Source organism: Colobus angolensis, unplaced genomic scaffold (assembly GCF_000951035.1).
Source record: "Colobus angolensis palliatus isolate OR3802 unplaced genomic scaffold, Cang.pa_1.0 Scaffold172, whole genome shotgun sequence".
Taxonomy (NCBI): domain Eukaryota; kingdom Metazoa; phylum Chordata; class Mammalia; order Primates; family Cercopithecidae; genus Colobus; species Colobus angolensis.
In genome coordinates, this window is record NW_012114844.1 from 3673547 (window position 1) to 3698820 (window position 25274).

Sequence of the window (25274 nt, forward strand, 5' to 3'; positions counted from 1 at the left end):
GATGTGTGTGGTGTGTGTGGTATGTGTGGTGTGTGGTGCATGTGTGGGTGTGTGTGGGTGTGGGTGTGGTGTGTGTGGTGTGTGTGATGTGTGTGTGGTGTGTGTGGTGTGTGTGTGGTGTGTGGTGTGAGGAGTGTGGGGGATGGAGTGTGTAGTGTGTGTGGTGTTCGTATGGTGTGTGTGATGTGTGGGGTGTGTGTGTTGTGGGAGTATAGGGGGTGTGGGGGAGTGTGAGGGATGTGTGTGGTGTGTGGTGTGTGTGTGGTGTGTGTAGTGTGTGTGATGTGTGTGTGGTGTGTGTAGTGTGTGTGATGTGTGTGTAGTGTATGTGGTATGTGTGGTGTGTGTGTGGTGTATGTGGATGTGTGGTGTGTGGTGTGGGGAGTGTGGGGGGGTGGTGTGTGTAGTGTGTGTGGTGTTTGGTGTGTGGGGTGTGTGTGTGGTGGGGGGTGTGGGGGAGTGTGAAGGATGTGTGTGTGGTGTATGGTATATGTGGTGTGTGGCATGTGTGTGGCGTGTGTGGTGTGATGTGTGGCATGTGTGTGGTGTGTGTGGTGTGCGGCATGTGTGTGGTGTGTGGTGTGTGTGGTGTGTGGCATGTGTGTGGTTTGTGTGTGTGTGGTGTGTGCGGGGTTGGGGGTGGGGAGTGGTGTGTGTGTGTGGTGTGTGGTGTGTGTGGTGGGGGTGTGGGGGGTGTGGGGAGTGGTGTGTGTAGGCTGTGTGGTGTGTGTGTGGTGTGTGGGCGTGTGATGTGTGTGTGGTATGTCGGTGTGTGGTGTGTGGTGTGTATGTGGTGTTTGTGTATGCGGTGTGTGTGACGTGTGTGAGTGTGCGTGCGTGTATGGTGTGTGTGGTGTGTGGGTGTGTGGCGTATGGTGTGTGTGGTGTTTGTGGTCTGTGTGGTGTGTGCGGTGTGTGTACGGTGTGTGTGTGTGGTGTGTGGTGTGTATGTGTGCGTGTGTGGTGTGTGTGTATGGTGTGTGCTGTGTGTGAGTGGTGTGTGTGTGTGTGTGTGTGTGTGTGTGTCGGGGGAGGGGCGTCCGCAGTTTCCGTGCGGAAAGATGGTGTCTTGCCTTCAGAGGGCTGCGCGGGCACCCATCCCCGCTGCAAAGTGCCCGGGCCAGGCGCGGCTTGCTTTGGGTCGGGGCGAGCTCGCTGCCCTGTGCAGCAGACGGCGATGCGCGCTCCCCGCTCCAGCTCCCAGCTCGCCCCGCAGCCCGCGCGCCCTCCCGGTGCAGCATGCGGGCGCTGTGACGTTCTCGGATAAATGCCGTGTAACTGTGTAGGCGAATGAGAGCTAAAAATAAGAACGGAAAATCTATCATTAAGGTATCATTGCGCCAGCGCAGCTATTTGAAGGCTCCCATGGTCCCCGGCGCCTGCGTTTGAAGCCCGCCTTCAGGCTTTGGTGGGTATTTGCAGAAAACTCCCAGCAGCGGCTCGCCAACCAGACCTCAGGGTGCAGGGCGGGTGGCGCCAGTAATTATGGCAACTCTCAAAATAAAATAATACAAAATAAAGTAGCCAACGTTCACCAACCACCACCCCATCTCACCCCCTGTACTGTCCTCAGGTAGCTGGGGAAGCCGCCGGGAGTGCGGCAGGATGCTGGAATTCAGTGTGACCTGGCTGACTATGCAAAGACTAGGACTGGACGCTTTTGCAGCTCTATTTCGCCACCCACCTTCCTCCTTCCACCTTGTATTAGAAATAAAGTAGGGGGTGGGGGAGCCTTTGGAGGAGAAAATGACAACTGACACTTAACCCCAGGTCTACAGTGCGCCGCGGTGGGGCGCAAAGACGCAAACTCCCTGGTTGACTAGCCTCCGGGGTCCCACTGGGTTAAACGAAAATTGATCTGATTTGCTTTTTAACATCCGAAGGAGAGAAGGGGAGATGAGGGGAGGGAGGACAGGGTTTGTGTGTGTGCGTGTGCGCGTGTGTGTCTGGAGAGGGGGAGGACGCGCCAAGGTGCAGCCTGCGCGCGGCTCTGCGCCTCGGCGGGGCTGCGTGCGTGTGTCTCTGTCCGCGCTGCTGAAACTGGCTCTTCGAGGGATCGGCGTCACATGACTCCGCCTGCCCCTCGCCAGCGCGCAGATCGCCAGTCCCTCAGTTTGCCCGGCGCCGGAGGAGGGTCAGGCGGGATCTTCCGGGCACTGGGGCTCTGCTGAGCGGAGAAGAGGTTCCAGCGGGGAATAGTATATCTGGATTCAAGAAGCCGCGGCTCCGCGCCAGATCCTGGAGTGTAGATATTTGGGGGGAGGGGAGAGCGAGGGAGCGAGCGAGCGAGTGCCAGAGAGAGGCAGCGCGCAGCGCGCACGGACGGGGAGCTGCTGCGCGGAGAAGATGTAAGCGCGTGGGGTCTCGCTGGCCTCTGAGCACCATGCAGAAGGGGATCCGGCTGAACGATGGCCACGTCGCGTCCCTGGGACTGCTGGCGCGCAAGGACGGCACGCGCAAAGGCTACCTGAGTAAGCGGAGTTCAGACAACACAAAATGGCAAACCAAGTGGTTCGCGCTGCTGCAAAACCTGCTCTTCTACTTCGAGAGCGACTCGAGCTCGCGGCCCTCGGGGCTTTACCTGCTGGAGGGCTGCGTCTGCGACCGCGCGCCCTCCCCCAAACCGGCGCTGTCGGCCAAGGAGCCTCTGGAGAAACAGGTGAGGCGAGCGTCGCGTCCTGACCTCCCCCCGTCCCGGCCGCGGCCCTAGGGGCTCAGGGCCTTCAGCTGGCTGATGGCGCTCGAACTTTGGTCCCTCTACTCTTGGCACCCTAGGCGCTCTCTGCACCCTCAGCGAGAGGGGAGGCTTGCTCCCAGCCGGGCGAGTGAACTGCGGCGGGCAGAGGGGGCAGGGACTGAGGGCGGGGAGTAGATGTGGGCTGCGGCTGCCCTTCGCCGGAGAGCCCCGTGGGAGGCAGGTACAGAGGGGCCAGCTCCTGGAGATGCAGAGGAAGATGAGGTCCTAAGGACCAGACAGAGACGCTGAATCTGGACACACGTCCAGCCAAAAATGGTGCTCCCAACCCCCACTCCCACCACCCAGCCCCAATAGCCCCAATCGTGTGCTTCACACCGGGAACGTGTAATTCCCCGCGCTTAGGCATGGGAAGGGCAAGACAGAGGTGTCCGAGTGCTGCCAGCCCTTGCCTCGCCGCAGCTGAGGGCGAAGAGCAGCCTGCGCTAGCTCCGCGGAGTTGGGCGGGGGTTGCGGGGCTACTCGGGTCAATTCGGTACCATCGAACGGTGGTGGGCTACCAGCTGGCGGCCGCTGGAGCAACAAGCCCAAAGATTCCCAAGGACAGCTCTGATGCGCCGGCTCTAGGGCCAGGGCTGCTGCGGAGGCAGCGGGACAAGTGGGAGCTTCTCTCCTCCCCCCGCCCCCTGTGCCGCCGCCGCAGTCGCGGCTATAGCGCTGCGCTCCGGTTTCCTGAGCTGCAAGGCTAAAGAGTCAGGCCTGGATCTGACAGGGAGCCCGGGCCGGGTGGGGGTGAGCCTCTGGCCTGAAGGGAGGAGGGGCACCTGCAGAGAGAGCCACATTTAAGCTTGGTGCGCTTTTCAAAAGCATCTAGTTCAGCCCCTTGCCTCTAGGAAGATAAAGCAGATGATAGTGGATCCTAACATGCCGCTGCCGGCAGGAACCTGACATCCATAGGGCCCAACGGCTGGTGATAGCCTAGATGGGGACATTGAGGCCCAGAGAGAGAAATTCACTTGCCCAACGTCATGCAAGTAGTTGAGGCCGTCGCAATGTTCTGAAAAGACAACCGAGATCTCAAAAACCACTGCTGCATGAAGACGCAGACTGGTGGTGATTGAATTGAATTGGTTGAAATAAAAGCATCACTTGAAGTCTTCCTCCCAATCGTCAGGACAGAGATCTGAGCTCAGTCTCTCTAGCACATCTCTTCCTTCCCTGCCCTCAGCCAATGAGTGTTAGGAGATGGTTTCTGAGGACTGGAAAGTGTGGACAGGAATTTTTGAGGGTGGGTCCCTGGGGATGACAAGCCTTGTGGTGAGCAGGGACTCCCAGATGGAAAGAAGAGCAAAGGGCAGGCTGCTCCTTAAGCTTAAAGCTCACATGGAGCCTGGGGAACTCATGTGGAAGAGCCAGACCCAGGCCAGGCTAGAGAATTTGCTCGCAGCCCTTCAGAACTTGCCCCTCTCCAGCCAGTGTCCACCAATACCTACCGGGGGACTGCAGGCCAAGCCCCAGCCCCAGCCAGAAGCCCCCTCCATCCCTCAACCCACTACGCTAGACCCCAGAGCTGAGCTCCTGGGTAGGTAGGAAGGGATGGGTGGGGGAAGCCAAGTTGGTATGGGCTCATATTATCTGTTCTCAGCCCCCTGGACCTGAAGACAGACAGGCCTGAGACTGAATCTCAGTTCTACAACTTCCTGGCTGTGTGACTTCAGTTAACTTGCTGAACTTCTCTGAGTTTCTATTTTGTAATCTACAAAATGAAGATAATAACAGCTACCTTTCTGGAGTTTTGAGAGCCCTACATTAAATAATGTATTTGAAACTATGCTCCCAATACGTTTTAGTTAGATCTAGACGAATCATAGTTGAATCTGAATTATACCCACCTGGACAGAGCTATTTAGGTCACCAGATGTTAAAGTTGAACAGGACCTCAGAGATACAGCCTTCCCATTTTACAGACCAAGAAACTGAGAGGCAAAGAAAGGGAGTTACCCAACAACGGAGTAAATCAGTGGCAGAATCAGACCTAGAATTCATCCAGTGTCTAAGAATTCCTGAAAATGAGACCCCACATTGATTTCAAATCATCCAACTCTTGGCCCAGATATTGAATTATCCTAGCAGTAGATCATGGGAGGAACATCAGTGCAAAACTAATTGATGAGATGCACTCACGTTCAGAGCCGTTTCCCCGGAACACTACTAGTCAGAGATCCTCAGGTGTGTTCACAAGAGCAGCCCTCCTGACACAAGAGAACAGAACGTGGTTAAAAGTAGCCAATGATGGTTTGGCACAAATTTTTGTTAGAGACTCATACTTTAATCACATATGTTTATATAGGTTCCATTTGCCTCTAGACCAACTTTGGCTCCTGTAGAAAACTAGATCCTGCTCCTTCGGGCTACACATGTGTACAAAAATTCATCACTGTTTCTTTTCTCAATCTTGGAGTAAAATTGATGGTGCCAGCAGCTGCTCCGTGTTTCTCTTTGACTGGGTGCCCCATGGCATAAGCCACAGAGCCTAGCATGATAGGCCTAACTCCAGGCCATTCTGTGACCAGGTTTGAGCTACGAGAAGCTTTGGCTCAGTCTGCTGGGCATGTACAGAATGCCTGAGTTGAGAGGCCTCTATGAAGCTATCTGTTTAACTAGACTAGCTGGTATCTAATGAAGAATTGGTTTCAGCAGGAAGCCATTTTACCAACGTCCAAGCAGACAGCTTCCTCTCTGAAGGGTCAAGGATGGTTTTTGAAGGAATAGAAACCAACTCTTAGCTGGGAACCCCTAAGTGGCTGGGACAGAGTCAGGGACCATGCACATAGTAGATGCACAGGAAATGCACATTGAGCTGGACTTGTTAGCCTATCATATGTTATTTCCATATTTTATGTCCTCAGCCTAGAAGCTGATTGTCACAGGCTGTGAGCCCCTGAGGAAGACAGACATAGATAAGAGTGAGCTCCTCACCCTGTGAAGATGCTCTAATAGCGGGATATGCAAGGTGCTCTGGGAGTCCTGGCACTGAGCCTCAGGCCCATCCTAACATTGTGCAGTCTCGTCTGACTGTATCCAGACCAGTTTGACTGCCTCTGGTGCAGCCCCAGTGTCCAGGAGCTCTCTCCTGGGATCTTAAGGCCTCATGAAGCCAGACTGGCACATCCATGCCCCCCATTCCATCTGGCAGCTGCAAGCCACCTCCCTGGCCTGGACCCTTTGCTCAGTCCTGACCTCCTCTGCTCCCAGCCCTGTAGCCCACACACTGAAAGCCCAGGTGCTGTTGACTTAGAGCTTGGGTTCAGCTTCCCTAGAAGTTGGCCCTTGTTGTTCCATACCCTTCTTTGGCATGGAGTCCCCCGATCCTGGCTTTTCCCACTCTCATTCCAAACTCCCTGAAATAGAATGTCCAGCCGCAGCTTCTCAGTAGGGTGCCCAGCCAAACCACCTCCAGCACTCCTTTCACCCTTCCCAACCAGGAAGCGTCAAAGTGTGGGCACCAGGCTCTTCCTGATTCTCTTAGGACAGAAGAGACTCAGACAAATCCTTGCAGCCAGAACCTCAGAACCTGATGTTGGTGGAGGTCCCAGAAGCAGCTCTTAGTACCTATTATGTACCCACTTTGTGCCCTTCCCTAGAGACAAGACAAAGCCCCACTCCTGGTCCTCATGCACAGTACATATTACTGGTTGGCCTGGCAGATTCAGATCAACAACAGCCCTGAGGTTGATGGGTACACTTATTTTACAGATGAGGAAACAATTTCATCTGTGGCCACCCAGCAAGGCAATGGCAGAAATGAGACACGTTATCTGGCTTTCTCACTCTGTAGCTATTCTGTTGTCATCACAAAGCACACCCTCCTTGGAATTATAGCACATTCAACCTCTCAGCCACTCGGAAAAATGAAAAGCTGAATGTAGAAAAATAAGGTTGCTCTAAAAGCAGCAGCCCTTAGACACAGAACCCTGGGATGCTCCGAAAGCATCAGTGGCTCCCATTGCCTTTAGAAAAATATTCAAACTCCCGACCATGACCTGGAGTACCCAGTGAGATCCACCCTTTGCTGGCCCCTCTAACCCAGAGCCACCCATCCCACTCCCCTCCTTCCTCAACCTGATCAGGCCACCACTTTTCAGAGCTGCATATGCCTCCCCTTTCCTATCTCAAGGCTGTGGCAGAAGCCGTTCCCTCCACCTGGAATGATCTCCCACCAACCATGCCCTTAGAGTGAACAGCTGCTTCTTCTCCTGCAGGTCTTAGCCTAAACGTCGCCTCCATCATCACATGCATTTACAGCACTGGACTCTTCATTCATACAGTTGATCACAGTCTGTGATTACTTCATGTATTTGGCCAGTTGCAAACCATCCTTCTCCCCACTAGAACATAAGCACCAGGAGCGCAGGAGGCAGGCAGAGGCAGGAGATTAATCAGGGGCTGCTGAAACCCAGAGTCCAAGTGAGAGAGGTGGAAGCCCCGAGAGGATGAAGGAACGGGGTCTTTACGATTAAAAAGAAAAAAAACTTTACCGAGAGAGACTCAGGTGGAAAATTAGCAAGACCTGCTATCCCATTGGTTGCTAACAGAAAAGAAGACAGGATCAAACCTGATGTCCATGGTTCTGCCTGAGGCCACCAGGCAGATGCATGTCACCTGTAGAGAGGGGAGAACTGAAGACAAGCAGGTTTATGGGCAATGGAAGATGATGAGTGGCAGTGATCTCATCACATTTAATCTCAGGGAGGTCACATTTGAGAAGCCCAAGGGCAGAAAAGAGCTTTAGTGTCCCCCACTCTCCGATATGGTAAGGACACTTATTACAGAAACCAGTGGAGCCCCATAAGGAGGACAGTGGGTGGTGTGTGCTGAGGGGGGTGGACCGAACAAAAGGGCATGTGCAGAGACTCAGCAGTGGCAGCCCTGTTGTCCAGAGCCCAGGGAATGAAGTGATGTGGCTGCCAGGTGCACCGCAGGAGATGTGCAGGCTGGCTCAGGATAGTGCCAGCTGGGCAGAGCCTCATGAGGTCACTTTGGGGTATGGCTGCACTCAACGCTTTCACAGCCTGGCCTGGCTGGTCAGCCTTTTCTTGCACTTCTTCAAGGGCAACTAGCCAGCAGTGGGAAGTTGAATTTGGTGGCTTGTCCACACTAGGATTTCAGTTTTCAACACTGCCAGACAGGTGCCATCACTCCTCCTTCACAGGATTTGCCAGAGCTGCACAGAAGAAGTAGGGTTTGAACCTTCTCTCCCACTGGGTCACTGTGGACAAATCCTCAACTTCCCTTCATCGATGGCTTTCTGCCTCATTCTGAGGAGCCCTGGGGGCCACACTCCCACATCAATCAGAGCAGTCCCATTTTTAACTGTTTTGTGTATTAGGTTTCCACATGAGATTTTATCTTTCCCCATGCTTTAAAAAGCTTGCCCTTCACCATGAGTTGTTACTAAATGCCCTTCAACTCTGCCATGCTATGAATGCAGATTTAAATGTACATAATTTTGTAGCAGGATGTTTCAAAACGCCAGATCGAAAATACTGAATGATAATAAATACCATTTATTGAGCATCTGCTGTGTGCCAGGCACCAGAGTGCATGTTTTACATATAGCTCTTCCCTTAATTATTCCAACAGCCCTGTGAGGTTCTCACTATTTGCCCATTTTCTAGATGACAAAACTGAGGCTCAGAGATGTTAAGTAAGTTGTTCAAAGTTACAGAGCAAGTACATGCAGAAGCTGGCCCATGAACCCAGAAGGTCTTCCTGATTCTAAAACCTGAGCTCTTCATCCACAAACAGCATAAAGACTGGCTGGGGACTGTTATTCCTTGCTGTCTATTACCAAAATACATGGAGAAAGAAAGAGAATTAACAGCAGGTGAAAATATGTCACAGTCGCGCCAGTGATTTTTGTGAAGGCGGCTTTTGTTTCTGCTTGGGTGGGAACTTTGCAACTCTGAATCCCCTGAGCATTGATGGGAAGCGCACCAAGGCAGGCATCCACGCCCCACAATCCGGTTTCCCTGGAATCTGTGGGTGCGTGGAGCCAGTGCCCGTGTGCGTGCAGCCAAGAACAGAACTCAGCCCCCTGATGTTTATGCAGGAGCACTAGTGACGCGTGGACTTGAGAGAGGTCCAGAACACTGCCAACGCCCAAACACTTCCGTGAGGGCGACTGTCGTGCAGGGAGCAGCTGGGAGGTGTGGGCACCCCCACTCTCTGTCCCCGACTCAGAGAGGAGAATACAGCCCCTCACACACACAGCCTTCACTTCCAGCCTCCAGCCTCCTTCACTGAGGAGTGATTTTGCCCCTGATAGTGAGGCAGCATTGAGAATTTCCAGCCATTGAGCGTTAGATCCTGGCTCTAAATCTTGGCTCTGCCACCTCCTAGCTTAGGAAGGCTTTTAAGTTCTCTGAGTCTCAGTTTCTCCATCTCTGTGTTAAACTACATGCTGTTTGGAAAGCCCTAGCACAGAACAGTAGGTGTTATCAGTAAACTGTAGCAGCTGGGGCTTCGGTTCCACCTTTATGACAAGACTGTTCCTCACTATAGCAGTGACCTAGGTCCCTGGAGTCTCTCGCAGGCTGGAAGCAAGTCAACACTGAGCCCTGACCCTGCATATGAAAATAGGATGGAAATCTTAGCTCAAAGAACCTGCGAGTTCCTGAAAAAGTCTGAGCAAGCAAGCCCCTACCAAAGGACAGGTGATTGCTGTGGGAGCTTCCTTCATCCCTGTGGACAAACTATCACCAAGCTCTGTTAGTTTTTCCTCCTGGGTATATCTCTCAGAGCTGTGCCGTCTGTCTCTCTCTTCCTCCACCACTCTGGTCCAGATTGGCATCACCTCTCACTTGGACTCATCTTATGCAATGGCCACCTGACTGGTGTGTTGGTCAGGGTAGGTTGGGTTGTGCTGTAATAACAACCAACCCCCAGATCTCCATCAGCACAACTAAGACTCATCTCTTGCTTGTGCTTTACATCCCAGGCAGCTGGCAGGAGGCCACTGCTCATGATGATCACTCAGGGACCTGGGCTGGTAGAGGCTTGGTCCTGATGCCAGCCTCCATGGTCCCCTTCACTGAGGAGAGGGAGTGTGACAGATCTCTCATTGGCTTTTCCCAGAAGGGATCCACTCTGAGCACAGTTCACTAGACAGGGTGAGCCACCTGGCTTCATTTCAGAAGAGGTGCAGAAGTGCAGACCTACTGTGTGCCTGGACACAGAGCACCAGAGAGGATATGGTGCTAATGGTATCCACTGTCCCCACACATGCACTGTGCCCCCTCCCCCAGTCCACTGGTCTCTCTGCAGCCAGAACTACCTTTCTAAAATGCAAATCTGATCATCAGGAACACACACAGTAGCTGAAGAGAGGTTTTATGGTGGTTTCATGAGGACACGGATAGTGTGTGGTGTGAGTGTAAGCTCGGAGCTTACAGGGGCAGGATCCTTGCCTGGCCTCGCCTCCTTTCATTAAGCTCAGTGACTCTGTCATTCTTGACCAAGCGTCACAGAAGCATTTTGGCCACCAGGCTTCCCTGGAATTAACAAGGGAGAGGATTTTAAAGGTTAAAGTGTCCTCCTGAGATGTTAATTCTCCATTGACAGCCTTCACTCAACAGAGATTTACCAGTACCTCCAAGGAGCCAGGCCTATGCCTTCCTGGCACTGGGAGGATGGGACAAACAGCAGGGACCCTCCCTGGAGGGGCTTGCCATCCAGTGAGGGGACAGTCTGTGAACAGACAGTGACAATGCAGTGTGATCCTTGCTGGCACACCAGAGAGCCAAGGAGGGGTGGGAGCTATGGGAGTCCAGTGAGGGCACTTCCCCCAGCCCCAGGTGTGGGGGGTGATTAGGGACATATAGGCTGCAGGGGACACCAAAGCTGCCCTAAAAGCCTGTGTGCTTTGTCACAAAGCTCAGGTCTTCCCAGGCCCAGTGTGGAGCCAGTGCAGGGCTCTGAGTGAGAAAGGGGTGGCTCCGATCTGTGTGTTAGGAAGATACTGCAGAGTGAGAATGAACAGGAGAAAACCCATCTGGAGGCAAGAAGCCAGTTCAGAGGGGGCTGCAGAACTGAGCAGTAGCAAAGGCCTGAATTTGCGAAGTACCATGAGCACTAAAAATCTCCCCTCCACTCCCATCCCAGCCTGTGACTCAGCCACTGAAGCCTGTGCTGTAGTGGTGGGCCATTAAAACCATCCAGAGCTCAAGAACCTGAGACTCTGCAGCCCCATGCCCTCTGCCCCATGCCCTCTGGGGCTTCCTACCTACTGGGTTTGGGGCGGCAGTGGGAATGTCAAATTCTCATCCCATGAAAACTTCAAGTGTTGTCTCCACGCCTTCCAAGCCAACCACCCACTCAGATAAAGCACCTTTTCAGATTACAGAGTCTTTTCCATGATTAGCATTTCATTTAACCACCATAGTAACCCTGCAGTTACTGTGGTTCTACATAAGAGAGGCACATCCTCATTTGACAGAGGAGACTTGAATAGACAGAGTTCATTCTCTCCACAAATACCTGTTGAGTGTCTATTTTGTGCCAGGCACTGAGCTCTCACTGCTAAATGTCAGAATCTTCACCAGGCCTCCCGGTTCTAGGTCGATAAGGTCAGTGGACATGAGGCCAGTTGTTAAATGAGGTAATTTATACCCTAAAGACTAGATTTTACTAATCCATCAAGGCTAATGCAATTTCTTTCCCCTGAAACATGAGATAATTATTTTCCAAAAGATACTTCCTAGTGGAGCTTTTTTTTTCGAACTGGAAAATCCAACTCAGATCTTAAAATAAAGTCCTTTCAAAATCAGTTTTAGAAGAATGAATGAATTTTTGGTAAACTTAGCTGGTGTTCCAAAACTCCATATAGAAATTTAGAGAAACCTGATCAAGATGAACTTTTCTTGCTAGACTATATGAGTGAAATATAATCAGCTTTATTTAGATGCCTCTTGGGCTTTTAGCCAAACTCAAGAAATTAGTGAAATCATTTGGAAGAACCTGTTCACATGTAGTGTTCTCAGCCTGCCCAGTTTCCCTGTGCCCTAAGCCTGCTGCTGCCCTCCCACCCCCTTTCCTCCTCAATGGGCCTTCCTGCCCCCTCACTGCACTAGTAGCCACCCCAGCTCCCTTCACCTCTGGTCACATCTGCAGGCAGCAAGGAATTGGGGTTGGGGGAAGGGCTGGTGTTTCAGAAGGGAAGCCAATATTGGGTGGGCATCAGTGAGGAGAAGCAAGTAATTACATCTTAGTTTCCTAGTAGCCTGAGCAAGGAGGGAAACAGGCTGGTTATGAGATAGTCATTGCCACATGGAAAGACAAAGTCCAGTTGCTCAGACAAGAGTACTTGTGTCCCTGGAGCTTGCATACGGGGGACGAGTAGGGAAACGATGATGACCTTAAGGGTAGAGGCACTGCCAGTATAGGGCCTGCCCCCATGAGCAGCATCTGCTGGCTCTTAGGGGTGGCTGAGCATGCTCAGTGAAGACCACACTACAGGAGGCTTAAATAGTGGGGTCCCAGGGAGGAGTGTCCTAGTGTCCAGATAAGACAGTGTGCAGCTTGGAGAAGCCTAGGGAATGGATGGGCAATTTGAGCCTCTTAAATAGCCATTGCCTTCTTTTTTTATTTTAAATTTTAGGATTGGTAATGCATTTCCATAGCTCAACATTCAAAGAGACAAAAAAGTATACAGTGACAATGCTCCTTTAATGACTCTGTTCACTTCCCTAGTGGCCATTATACCAGTTTCTTATACATTCTCCCAGAGGGATACACACACACACACACACACACATATATATGCAAACATCTGTCCGTCTATATGCATGTGTGTATAATTATATAAATTAACACAGTCTGCACCATGTTTTTCTATTTTGTGGAGAGGATTCTCTGTGAGTACATTGATCACCATTCTTTTTTATGGCTCTATAGTATTCCATGGTGTGGATATGCTATCATTTTTTTTACCATTCTCTTCTTGAGGGATATTTAGGTAATTTAAAGTCTTTTGCTTATTAAAGTAAATATCCCTGCACATGGGCCATTTGTAACCAAGTTTTTGACAGAAGCTGAAAGGCAGATACATCCATACTGAAGTTCGTACCTTCATTCAGCAACTATGAGAAAGGGGGCTGTTGAAAAGGGGAGGGCAGGCTGGCTAAGGCATCATCACAGATTGAAAGATGTTTGTGCAGGACCAGCCAAGTGTTACAGCCACCAGGACCCTGTTTCATCTGTAGCCATGGCGCCCAGGTCCTGAAGCAATTTACATTAAAACAGAGACCCTTCCGCAGGCAGAGACCCTACACTGACATGGGCCCCCAGGCCTTGGGTCAAGCACAGCCTCATCCAAGGTTGATTCTGAAAGAGGGGGGCTTTCAAGGGCTTCTAAGCCCTGAGGTTGCAGTCACTTCCTGAATCTCCTCCCACCTACTTCCTCTCAACTCCCAGTGAGGCCAGGCAGGGAGGATGAGTGAACACGTAGCATGGCACCCAGGAGGTCAGTCTCTGGCCGCAGGCCTCTTCCTAGGCTGGTTTGGGGCCCAGAGTGACTTATGGCTCAGGCCCTAAAGACTGGGAACCTGGACAAAGACCTGAGACAGGCACTGAGAACAGGGACAAAGCAGAGGTTCTGGTGCAGCCACCAGGGCCCAGGAAGACTCAGACTTGAGAACTCAGAGTCAGAGTTTGGGCAGAAAGAAGCCAGTTGGAGCTAGGAAGGAGGTCAGGAAGTGGGGTCCTGACCCTGTGTAAAGCCACAGCTCTGGTTAGCTGGCCCTAACCAGAGCAGCAGAGTGGGACCTGGTAAGGGGTGGGATCAGCCAAGAGTGGTGACATCTATCCCCTAGCCCACCCCACCCACCCCTTCTCTCAGAGGAGGCAGTAAGCAGAGGCCCAGGCAGTAGGTCTGAACTCCCGAAAGCAGGATGAATTGGAGGGGCAAGGAGATCAGAGGGGACTGTTTGATGGTCCAGGTGGGTAATGATGAACCCCTGAAGCAGGCATGGCAGTGAGGATAGGGGAAGGCACAGATTCCAGAAATACTAGAGAGGAAAAACAGATACAACTGGCAGCCAGTGACACAGCGGGAATAGGAGAGAAGCAGGAACTGAAGATGATGTGCAGGATGCCACAAACGCCGACTCCCTATAACCCACTGATCTTGCATGGCTGTGGCCGTTCTGGTTATGAGCCCCTCCCCACCACGTCCTCAGGATGGCAGCTGGATCCTACATTGTGTGTATGTGTGCAGGCATATGAATGTTCATGCATGTGTGTTTTCTAGTAATGTGCCACTGCTAGGTTGATTACACCCATCATTTGACCTTGTAAATGAATCCAGTGGTTACAAAACACTATTTCAGCCTTTTCATGAATGAGGAGCTCCCACAATGTTGTCCTAAACAACCCCGTGAGGTGGGTAATATTGTCCCCATTTTGTGAAAGAGGAACCTGTCCACAGAAGTGAAGAGGTGTGTTGAAGACCCCAAGGCTAAATGACAAATAATAAATTTGAACCCAGGTCTGATGACTCCAAACCCTGGCAGACCCCACAACCCCAGGGCCCCAAAGTGGACTCCCTGGAACACTGGTTTTATGGAATATTGATAGCTCTTCCCAAAAAAATGAAAACAAAAATATTCCATGGGGGTTCCAGAAAAGGCTCCTTATGGAAGGACTGCTCTGTGCCCCGTCAGCTCTCCCTGAAGAGGCACAGATGACTTTCATGAAAAACAAGTTCCCCCAACCCCTTCCAGCCAGCTCCATTGCCCATGCCTGAGGGGTATATTCAACACCACCCACTTTGTGGCTTTTGCTATTAACCAATTAATAAGCTGGGCTCCTGGGCAGTAGTGACAAATGCATTCAGTCACCCATTCAGTCAATCAGGGCTACCCTGTGCCCCAGCCAAGGCATGGTTCCAGGCTCCAGGGAGAGTTCTTGGTCAGGAATCATTTCTTTGAAAGGAGCAGGAGTCTTTTGCTCAAAGCAGCTTGAGCAAGAGAGGACTATCCTGGAAGAAACACAGCGGTAATTGATGGAACCCAGGGAGAAAATACATGTCTGAGTCTCCATGGCCTGAACACCTCCACCTGGCCTTGTCCCCACCACTTGAGTTCCATCACCTCCTCTTGCCACTTTCTCTGAGACCCTTCTGCTTCCTTCTTGGTTTCTTACTTGCACTTAGAGCTCAGCACATGCAGCTCATCAGCCTGGTCTCTCTGTGCCACTATGCCACATTCCCAGGAGCCCCAGATGGGTGACCCCTGGTACATATCCACTGCTGCTCCAGGCAGTTGCATCCAGGACCATGGGCCTCTGAGAGGGCATGAGGAGCAGGGGAGAAGTCCTGCATTTCTTGTATGACAACAACCACGTTGCTCCTCCCTCAGGGATTCCAAGCTCTGGGTGATTATAACCAGCTGAGGGGTTTTCAAAAAGACCAATGCCTGCAACCTCCCCTCCCCTCCGCACCCACCACTCTCTTTTAATGGATCTGAGAAGGGACTTGAGCAATGGTACTTTTTTAAGTTCCCAGACATCGCTAATGTGTAGCCTGGATTGAGACTATGGGCTGTAGCTGGAAAGATAATCAGAACATCATTATGAGTTGAGAATGGCCTTGATGGCGCAGGATGGGGTTCTATCTGGGAGCCCCTGGCAGCTCGCCCATTAGGAAGAACCACCATGCCTTTCTGAAAGCACATATACAGCTGGCATGCGTGTTGTCATTGATGGCTGCAAAGTGAACCATGTCTGGCTTCTAGTGGAGGCAAATACCGGTTGAATTAATGAACAAGAAATGACTTGGAGAGTTTGGCATGGGAAATTTTCACTCTAATACCACGTGTATAGAATTGACCAAGGCAAGTGTTGTTGGGCCTGTTTGTCAGAAAAGAACCAGGGCTCGGAGAGATGAAAAGGCTGCCCAGAGTGCCCAGCTCTAAGTAGCACTGCCAGACCCAGACTCAGCTATGGAGGCTTCCATCTGCTCCTCTGTCTGTAGGGGAACCAAATCCCAGTTTGCTCAGGACTGTCTTGGTTTTAGTACTGAAAGTGCCATGCCCCCGGGAAACTCCTTAGTGTCAGGCAAACCCAGGACAGTTGGTCACCCTACTGTCAGTGGTTGTCCAATGTTCCATGTTCAGTGCAGGGGCTGCAGGGGCTGCTGGTGAGTTGGGAGAGGCAGGAGGCAAAAGAGAGGCTAAGTAGGTGGGGCTTCAAACCCTCAGCCCCAGCTTCCAGAGGGGAATTAGATTCAGCTCCAGACTGACCTCAGGTAGCAGGGGCCATTTTGCATCTTGGTTGGGCAGGAGAGGCATACTGGGGCCAGAAGGACATACTGGACAGGAAGGGCATACTTGGGCCAGGTATGAGCTGGAGCTCATGCACCTCCAGGCCAGCTGAGGCCACAGGTGTGGTTCCAGAACATTTACTCCAGCAAAGACAAGGGCCCGCAAGTGAGTCTAGTCGTGGCACAACCCCAGATGTGATTTCTGGGTACGTCACAGGTATAGTTTGTGGATCAATCCCTTTTTTCCTACTAAGGCCCCAGGCGAAAGTCTAGACTAGCGAGTAGTTCTCAACCTTGACTGCCCGTTGGAATCAGCCAGGGATGCTATGTAAAACTCCAATGTCCAGCCACGGTTGAGATTCGCAGGTCTAGGGATACTCAGCAACCCAGGTCAAGCCTCAGGAGGTCCAGGCTCCATCCCTGCACCTGGGAAGGCCTTGGAATCATTGTGGATCTGTTACAGTGATTTTGATACTGCCAGTATTTCTCGCTCGATCTTAGGTCTCCTGGTGGAATCCCAAATCAGGTTATCCATCTCTTACTTCAGGTCTAGGGAAGCTCTAGGTCCATCTTTGATTTTTGTGGAGGCCCCAGGTGGAGCTCTGGGCCCATCTCTGCAGCCCTGCAGGAGCCTTAGAAGTGGTTCACCAAGTCTTACCTCTTCTCTAGCAAAATCGGGTGTGGCTCATTGGTGGTTTCTTCCTCTGTTGCATTTCTGGGGAATCCCTGAATGAGGCTGTGGTCTGTTCATACAACTGTGGTTGGACCCCATTGATGGTTCTGTGAATCCCTGGATGCATTATGAGGCCTGGGGGTGGCTCTGAGTTGGCCCCTGCAGGCTAGTGAGGCTCATGATAAGGGTCTTTCTACACAGCCCATGGCACCTTCCAGGTGTGGTGGTGGACCTGGGCCTCCCGCCCAGGTAAAGCTCCACATAGGATATTGGCCCTGCCCTCACAACCTGGTGAGTGCTCTGGTAGTGCTGAGGCTGTCCTTGCAGTCCTAGGCTAAGCCAGGTTCAGATGTATCTCCGGACTATAAGACTCCCCATCACTGACCCCCACATCAGCTGCCTACCGCACCCTAACCTGGCTCCAGTCTGGTTCAGGGAAGAGCCTCAGCCCAATTTCCCCACAGGTGCCAGCTTCCCTTAGAAGGAGCCATGGGCTTATCAGTTCTCCCTGAAGCATGAGCATGTAAGGAATCACCTAGGGTGCTCTTCAAAATAAATCCCAGTTGTACCCCTAGGGATCCTGATTCAGAAGGCCTGCTAGTACTTGGAGATCTACATTTTTAGCAAGTGCCCCAAGGGATATGGAGTGGACAACTGGGATACTGAAGTAGGAGAAATGCATTTTTACATCTGCTTACCTCTGGGGCAGCTGTAGATCCGAGCCTGATCCTGGAAAACTGGTGATACCCAGCAAGACTGAAGACAGTCCTGGCCCCACATGTAATTTTATCTCAAGTGATGGTGGCTTGTCTTAAGCTATGCTTCTCATACCTCAGAGTGCAGCAGGATCACCTGGGGGGCTTGTTTCAAAACAGAGGTCTGGGGTGGAGCCTAAGAACTTACATTCCTAACAAATTCCGAGGTGATTTGGGTGCTGCTGCTGCTCCAGTGACTTTAAGGATTCTCATGGCAATAAGGGTGGTGGGACATTCTTGGAAGAACAAGAACCACAGTACAGGCAGCATTCCCAGCACACATAACTGAGAAGAGGTGGAATTCAGGTGTTCCAGGGCAGCCAGTCTTGTCCCCATGCCACCCCCAACCACCTGCAGCCAGAGCCTGAGACACCACCTCTAGCTTTCCACCCTCAGTGCAACTCAGCGGCACCCCGTGTCTGCTAGTGCCATCCTCCGTGCTCTGCCATCTCTGCTTGGCCTCACACCTCCTGCTCACCTGCCCTTCATGGCTTCTGCTTGTTCATAGCCCTTCTTGTCTCTCACAACCCCAACTCCTAGTGGTCTCCTTACAGCTTCTGATGATACTGCCAACCAACTGCCTCTCCTCCTATTTCCTAAGGCAAACTCCCAGCCTCACTTCCCTGTTGGGGCAGTTTGGAGAGCCCTTGGTCTACCTGGCCCCAGTCCAACTTCCCCACAGGAACCAGCTGCCCTTAGAAAGAGCCATGGGCTTATCAGGCATCATGACTCCCCTGTCCGGGCAGTCTGGTGAAGGGCTGCAGGGGATGCTAGATCTGCTCCAGCAACTCTAGCGGGCCTGTGAAGATTTGTTATTGAAACTTGGATGCAGGTCCTATATCTAAATGTATCCTATATCCTTGATCACATATAGTGAGTCTTGATCACATCCAGGGCCCAGGGAAGGCGGACATGAGGCTTTCTGTTGCATTGGAGAGTCCTAGGGTGTCCCTGGGACTGACTCCAGAACAATGCTATTGTTCTGCAGAGGAATCCAACTGGGATCCAGGCAAGCCTATGTGGTCACATTGTTGTGTCAGGTGTGACTCGGGTCCTATCCTGTGGTCACACTGAGGCTCTCGTGTTGTGACTCTGAGAAGCTTCTGGGTAGCTCTGGTTGGTCTCAGCATTATTCTGGGGATATCCAAGTTGTGATCCTGGCCTCATTACAGCAGCTCCAGTGTTGCCCCCAGTGAGAGTCTGGTTTTCACTCTGCAGCTTTGGAGGGATCTGTCTCTGGCCTCTGCCCAACCTTATAACTCTGAGGAAGCCCAGGTGGGAGTTCAGCTTTCAAAGTTGACTCGGGTCAGCCTGAGCTCTGAACCGATACCAGCTGAGGTTATGAGACTGTCTCAAGAGCTCTGGTGCTATGCAAGGTCATTGTTTTTCCATGGAAGAAATTGATATTATTTATCAAGAACTCCCAGAAACCCCCTAACTGCTCCAGACCACCACCCTCGTGAGGTCCTCAGGCAGTTGCTGGCAATATAATGCTCCTCAGTTCTCTGCAGCTATCTCAGAGCTCCAGGGAGCTGGGCTGGCCTGACTGAGGCTTTGGAGCTTGGGCCTTAAATCAAAGCAGGCCAGTGGCTCCTCCTTCCTCCCTAAGCTCATTTCCCAATAGCAGATGGTACTGCTCCAGAATCCAGAAAGCCTCTCCCAAAATACACCCAAACCAGCCAGAAAAGATCACAGGGACAGGAGAGTGAGCCTTAGGGCCAGAAGATATGTGTTCAGACTTCTAGGACAGGGGGAAGGAGTGGGAGCCCCTACCCCTGGTACACTCAGTCACAGCCTGGAGAAGAGGAGGGAGCCAAGAAAGGGGAAACTAGGGGGCCCCAATATGGGGTGCCGCTTTGCAGCTGGTACCACCCTGACGAGTTAACTTCACCAGCCATGTGGAAAGAAGCTGGGAAGAGTGGGGAGGGAAGACTTGGAAAGGGGACACAGAGGAGAAAGGCAGGAAGAGAGACACAAAGAAAGGAGGAGACAGCTGCAGAGGGCCAGGCCCAGTGGCTCACAACTATGATCCCAGCAATTTGGGAGGTCAAGGCAGATGGATCACTTGAGGGCAGGTGTTCGAGACCAGCCTGGCCAACATGGTGAAACCCCATCTCTACTAAAACTACAAAAAAAAAAAAAATTAGCCAGGCATGGTGGCACACACCTGTAGTCCCAGCAACTCGGGAGGCTGAGGCAGGAGAATCACTTGAACCCGGAAGGTGGAGGTTGCAGTAAGCAGAGATTGTGCCACTGTACTGTAGCCTGGGCAACAGAGTGAGACGAAAGAAAGAAAAGAAAGAAAGAAAGAAAGAAAGAAAGAAAGAAAGAAAGAAAGAAAGAAAGAAAGAAAGAAAGAAAGAAAGAAAGAAAGAAAGAAAGGAAGGAAAGAAAGGGAGAAAAGAAAGAAAGAAAGAAAGAAAGAAAGAAAGAAAGAAAGAAAGAAAGAAAGAAAGAAAGAGAAAGAAAGAAAGAAAAGAAAGAAAGGAAGGAAGGAAGGAAGAAAGGAAGGAAAGAAAGGGAGAGAGAGAGAGAGAGAGAGAAAGAAAGAAAGAAAGAAAGAAAGAAAGAAAGAAAGAAAGAAAGAAAGAAAGAAAGAAAGAAAGAAAGAAAGAAAGAAAGAAAAAAAGAAAGCTTCAGAGAATGCAAAGGAGAGAGACAGAGAGAAATGGAAAGAACAGAGAGGAAAGGAAATGATCCCTCTCCAGGCTCAAAGAGCCAAGAGGTAGGGTTTTCCTAGAACTTTGGTCTATCCATGCCAGAGGCAGCCCTGCTCCTTGTTGAAAGTGCAGTAATGGGAGATAGCCTTGCAGGGGGTCCTGAGACCCACCATGAAAACAAGGCTTCGGGCTCAGGCATGTCCAGGCTCAGCCACCATCCATCTCCCTTGCATATTTGCTCCTTGGGAACACAGCATGAGCATTGGCAGCCCAGCCTGAGGGTGCAGCTGCTCTCCCGGGGCTGGAGACCAGCAGAGGATAAGAGGTCCGAGTGTCCCTTGGGGAGGGTTGCCCTGAGCCTTGACATGCTCCTGCGCAGCCACCAGTCATGCACAAGTTGGGCAATTCAGATCCTCAACAACTTTGTGTCTATTTCCCTGAAGTTGCCCTTAACTTCTAAAATGGAATGGGGCCTAGAAGATCATCATATTTTACCCCAAGCCCATATCAGCCAAGAAATCACCTGTGCTTTAAAGTGGCACCCAAGCTTGCCAAGGAGAAAGTTATAAAAATATTAATAAAATAAGAAGCATAGTGAACATGCATTGGATGCTTGCTTGCAGGCACCAGAATTATCTCACTTGACTCTCACAACAACCATGCAAGGAAGGGACTCTTCTTATGCCCATTTTGTAGATAAAGAAACTGAGGTGAGAGCCATCCAGTGACTGGCCCCAGGTTACACACCTAGCAAGTAGTACCAACAATAACATTTCCCAGATAACACAATGCCACCTACACCTGTCATTTGTTGTCATCTGAAACATGAAGGAATATGAACCTCCACCTGCTTAGTCCGCCTCCAATTATTAAGGCCACTTCTTTATCTCAAAAGGAAATCAAGTTTCCCAAATAGAGTCTCCCTTTTTTAAAAAACCCCAGACAGAAACTAAGGCTGAACTGAAGCATTTGTCTCCCTTTTTCCCCAGTTATATGCTCTGTCCCAGTCAGGGGAGCTGCCCAGATAGGGGCTGGGTGGAGAGTGGGCTCCTTGACCCAAACTGGACCACAAAGCTGGACTATTGCAACCCTGAGACTCCCATGTGCTCTCCATCTCCAAAGTCCCAGAAGATCAGTGGGACACACAAGCATATCCCAGACCCAACCTCACACCTGTGGAACCAAATGCGTCCTGAGCAGAATGCTAGCACCTGAGCATTTCCCAGGCAGGAGCAAGGCACCCCGAACATTACTCCCCAGCCCCTGCTGCCACCATCCATGGACCTCATGGGGACATCCGGGGTTGGGGGCTTCCACTGTCTTCAGGTGTCTGTGTCAGCTCATGGCAGGGAATCTTCCATTTGGGTGAATGGCGCATAAGAGCCTCATAAAGGCCAAGGTTTTCTGCAAGTGCCGTAAAGTGTAATGGTAAAAGCTAGGTGGTGGGATATGAGTTTTTACTGTAAAATAATTGTAATGTCTGGGAATGTTTAAAATTTTCATAATAAAATGTTGGCAGTGGGTGAGGAAGGTGGACAAAGATCAAGGCCTTTTCAGCCCAGGCACCTCAAGGACCCAATAAGAAGCAATAGGAAGTCCCTTCTTCTGCCCATTTCCCCCAAATCTTTGCCTTCCCTTACTTAAGAAACACCAGCATTGATAGTCTTTACTTTTCTGATGCCATCACCAAAAAATCTCTTTCTGTCCAACTGCTGTAGCAAGACCTGCTTCCCCTGGAGAAGTCCCTCCATCCTGGCTGGAAAGCAAGATAAAGATGGGAAATTGGTTGGCACAGAGAAAATTCTATCACTTATATTCCTCACTCCCAGGGCTCTGCTTATTTGGAGTGAGCCTACATTGGGACAAAAACAGTGGTTACAGATCCTCACTAACCAAAGACAGCAAACAGGGTCTTGCCATCCCACATGGGCCTGTGTCCCTGAGAGATGCAGCAGTATGGCTGGGATGTCACAAGTGCCCAGAAAGGTTGCTTACAAAATCATTAACAAGTGCAAGAGGGGTGAGGACCATCCTGAGGTCCTGGGTGCCTCATCAGAACCCCAAGGTGAAGTATTCTTGTGTCTGTTCATTCATTCATTCATTCATTCTTCAGCTATTCATCAGTATCCACTCAGTACTAGGCTCTGTGCAGGGTTCTAGAGTTTCCAAATAAGCAGGTACAAGCCCTGGCCCTGAGCAGTCCAAGACCAAAGGGTCAGCCAGGCTGTGAGGCTCCAAGGAAGGAGGGGCCTCATGGAGAAGTCTTGTAGGTGAGGGGAAGGATGGAGTGCAGACACCCCCCATCCCCAGCCTAAGCCTGGCCAGGCCTGAAGTCCGGGAAAACTCTTTTCCGAGACCTGAATCTCTGGCCTGTGTGTTCCGTGGGGCCCAGGGAGGGGTCCTTGCCTGGCCTCTGCTGGGGTTCAGCCTGCCAGGCTGACCCCAGGACACAGTGCCATGCCTAGACCCTCAGACCACACTTAGGCCACACACCTGACCCTGACAGAGAAGAGGGATGGTCCAGAAACATACACAGCCTCTGAGAGCTACAGGAGAGATTGGGAACAACCCAGGGCCTATCCAGAAGTGCAGGGAAAGACCCAAAACACATCCACACATGTCCACGCATGCACACTCTCATTCACATTCTCCAGATATACTCATAGATGGATAGATATAAAAGCATGTGTATGTGTGTATGTGTGTGTGTGTAGATATATATACACACATATATATTAATATATATTTTTATGTTTATATATATGTGTCTGTGTGTGTGTGTGTGTGTGTATATATATATTTGAGCTCAAAAAGACCTTGAGCCCAGCTCATCTAACTCCCCATTTCACAGATGAGGAAGCTAAGAATGACAAGGAGGAAGAGACTTAGTTGCCCCCAAGCCACACTGTCTCAACTGCAGAACTGACACCAGATAAGACCCCCTTTCCAGTGTTCTTTCTGCACCCAGAAAGCCACTTGCCCCCTATTAAGTCTTGTCCATTACAGTGAAGAGAACAAACAGGGTGAACAGAAGGGCCCTGGGCTAAGAGTCAAGCCATTGTCACCCTAGACAGCAATCCCAGAGACACCTCACACCCACCTCCAAGCCTCAGCCCCCTCTGTGAAGTGGGGTCATGCCACCTACCTCCACCGTGGTTGGGCTCCCTCAGGAACACAGTGACAATGCCTGCAGGGTGACAGGCACACAGCAGAGCCTCACAAAAACAGTCACTTTCCCTTTTTCTCCCCACACCACTGGTTGTGTTTTAGGTTTTCCTGCACATAGGTTTGGAGATCTGACATTCTCACTGAGTCCCTTTCAACTCTCTAAGCTCCCATTTTCATAGCATCTTCCAGGAGCCTAGAGCTCATCCTCTCTCTCTAGACGTGGTCTTTGGTCTTTCCCAGTGGATTATACTCTGTCTCTGTGTCTCTGTAGGCTTCTCCCTCTCCCACCCACCCCCCACCCATCTATCTCTATCATATCTGTCTCTGTCTCTATCTCTGTCCCTACCAGTTCCTACATAGAGCAAAGTCTCATTACTTCCTACCCAAAGTCCGGATTTGTGCTGATTCAGAAACTCTGGGTGGAAGCTTCCTTTCCCTTAGCAAACAATTTCTACAAGTCAGTCGGGCAATGTGGTTGCATAAAACAGATGTCAGGGGCCAGGTTTACAAGCACAAAGAGAACAAACTGCTCTCAATTCATTCGAGGCACTTATATTCCAGCTCAGGCCTCCTGCAGCAGCAAAAGCACCATTGGGCAAAGGCAGCCCAGGGTTCTGGCTTCAGTGATGCTGTTTCTAGCCTGGTGACCTTGGACAAATGAATGTGTCTTGCCTCAAAACATCCCCAACTAAATGGGAATAACAGACTTAATTTCTAGGGCAGTTGTATCTCTAGTCAGCTGATGTGTGCAAAGAACCTAGTACCATGCCTGAGGTGTGGTAGGGCCTCCAGTTTCCCCTTCTCCTTAAGGTGGAGGCCCTCACAGCTGCCTGAACTGCAGTTCCTCTGGCCAGGAGCCTGAAGTGGCTCTGGACTCTCCCAGAGCTCACCCTGGACCCTGGAGCCTGTCTGTTATGCCTCACAGGGAAGCTTCTGGGTCACACCTGTCGTGAAAGCCATCCCTCCATAAACTGGCCACTACAGTTGAACTCCAGGCTCGTCAGTCACTCAGGGTCTAGGCAGTGTCTCCTATCCCAGGAGGACAGCAGATGCAGGATGCTTGTTAGGAGACTGTGGCAGTAGCCCTGGAGAAAGGTCGTGGGGCCTAACCTAGGGCAGCAGTGATGGGGTCAGAGCGAGGCCACACAGATGGAGTAGACAGGCAGATGAACTAGCAACTATTGGAGTGACAGGAAGGAAGTGGGGAAAGCCTCTGGGTAGCCTGCGGCCAGCTTTCTGAAGCCTCCGGGAGCCCCGTGCCTGGTCTGCAGGACAGAGTTGGGCATCATCACCTGTCAGAAGCTCAGGGTCTCTGATGACTGGGTTCAGGCCTGGAGGGTCTTCCTGGTATCCTTCCTCACAGTTAGGTTTCCAGCAGTGGTGAGGCTGCAGGGGATTCCAGTACACACAGGTAGCGGGGAACCATCTGCTTCCCCATTCAGTAGGGCCAATTGGGAAGACTCTGTGAGGAGTGAAAGGCCTCAGCCGAGCCCATCACCCCATGCAGCTCTGAGTCCCCTGGTGACCCAGTGGGGAAGGAGAACACTCCTGCTCTGGTCCCAGCAATGGGCCCCTATAGCTCTGGGACATTCCCCTTAGGGCTCTAAGGAGATCCAGTAACCCCACTGTGCCTATATGTAGCTGAGTGCCTTGTTTCTGATTTGGGACTCTGAGTCTCACCTGCCTAGAGGCTCCTTGAGGTGGGGACTTTGCCTTTTTATCTTTACATCCCAGAGCCAAGCCCAGGGCCTAAGCAGGCAGCAGTTGTCCAGTGCAGGTGTGTCATCCTGGCTCCTCTGCTTTCCCACTGTTTGACCTTAGGCAAGCAGCTCAACCTCTCTGAGCTTCAGGTTCATCAGCTGTAACACAGAGAATACCTGTTCCGCTTGGTGAATGTGGAAATAATGAGATCATGGGAGACAAGCATTTGTGTGTTCATCATCTCTCGAGAGATGGGGAAAGTGCTAGGTAGCCGCCTGCCACTATGTGTCACCTGCTTCCTCCT

General features: G+C 51.3%; 1 protein-coding gene across 1 annotated transcript in view; it reads left to right on the plus strand.

Annotated features, from left to right (window-relative positions):
• The first annotated feature begins 2022 nt into the window (after nucleotides 1-2022).
• RASGRF1 (Ras protein-specific guanine nucleotide-releasing factor 1) overlaps nucleotides 2023-25274 on the plus strand; it is a 136694-nt gene continuing 113442 nt past the window's right edge. Inside the window, exon 1 of the mRNA XM_011938398.1 lies at nucleotides 2023-2659. Within this exon, the coding sequence (XP_011793788.1) occupies nucleotides 2384-2659 (276 nt within the window). The 5' untranslated portion in view covers nucleotides 2023-2383. The remainder of the gene's footprint in view (nucleotides 2660-25274) is intronic.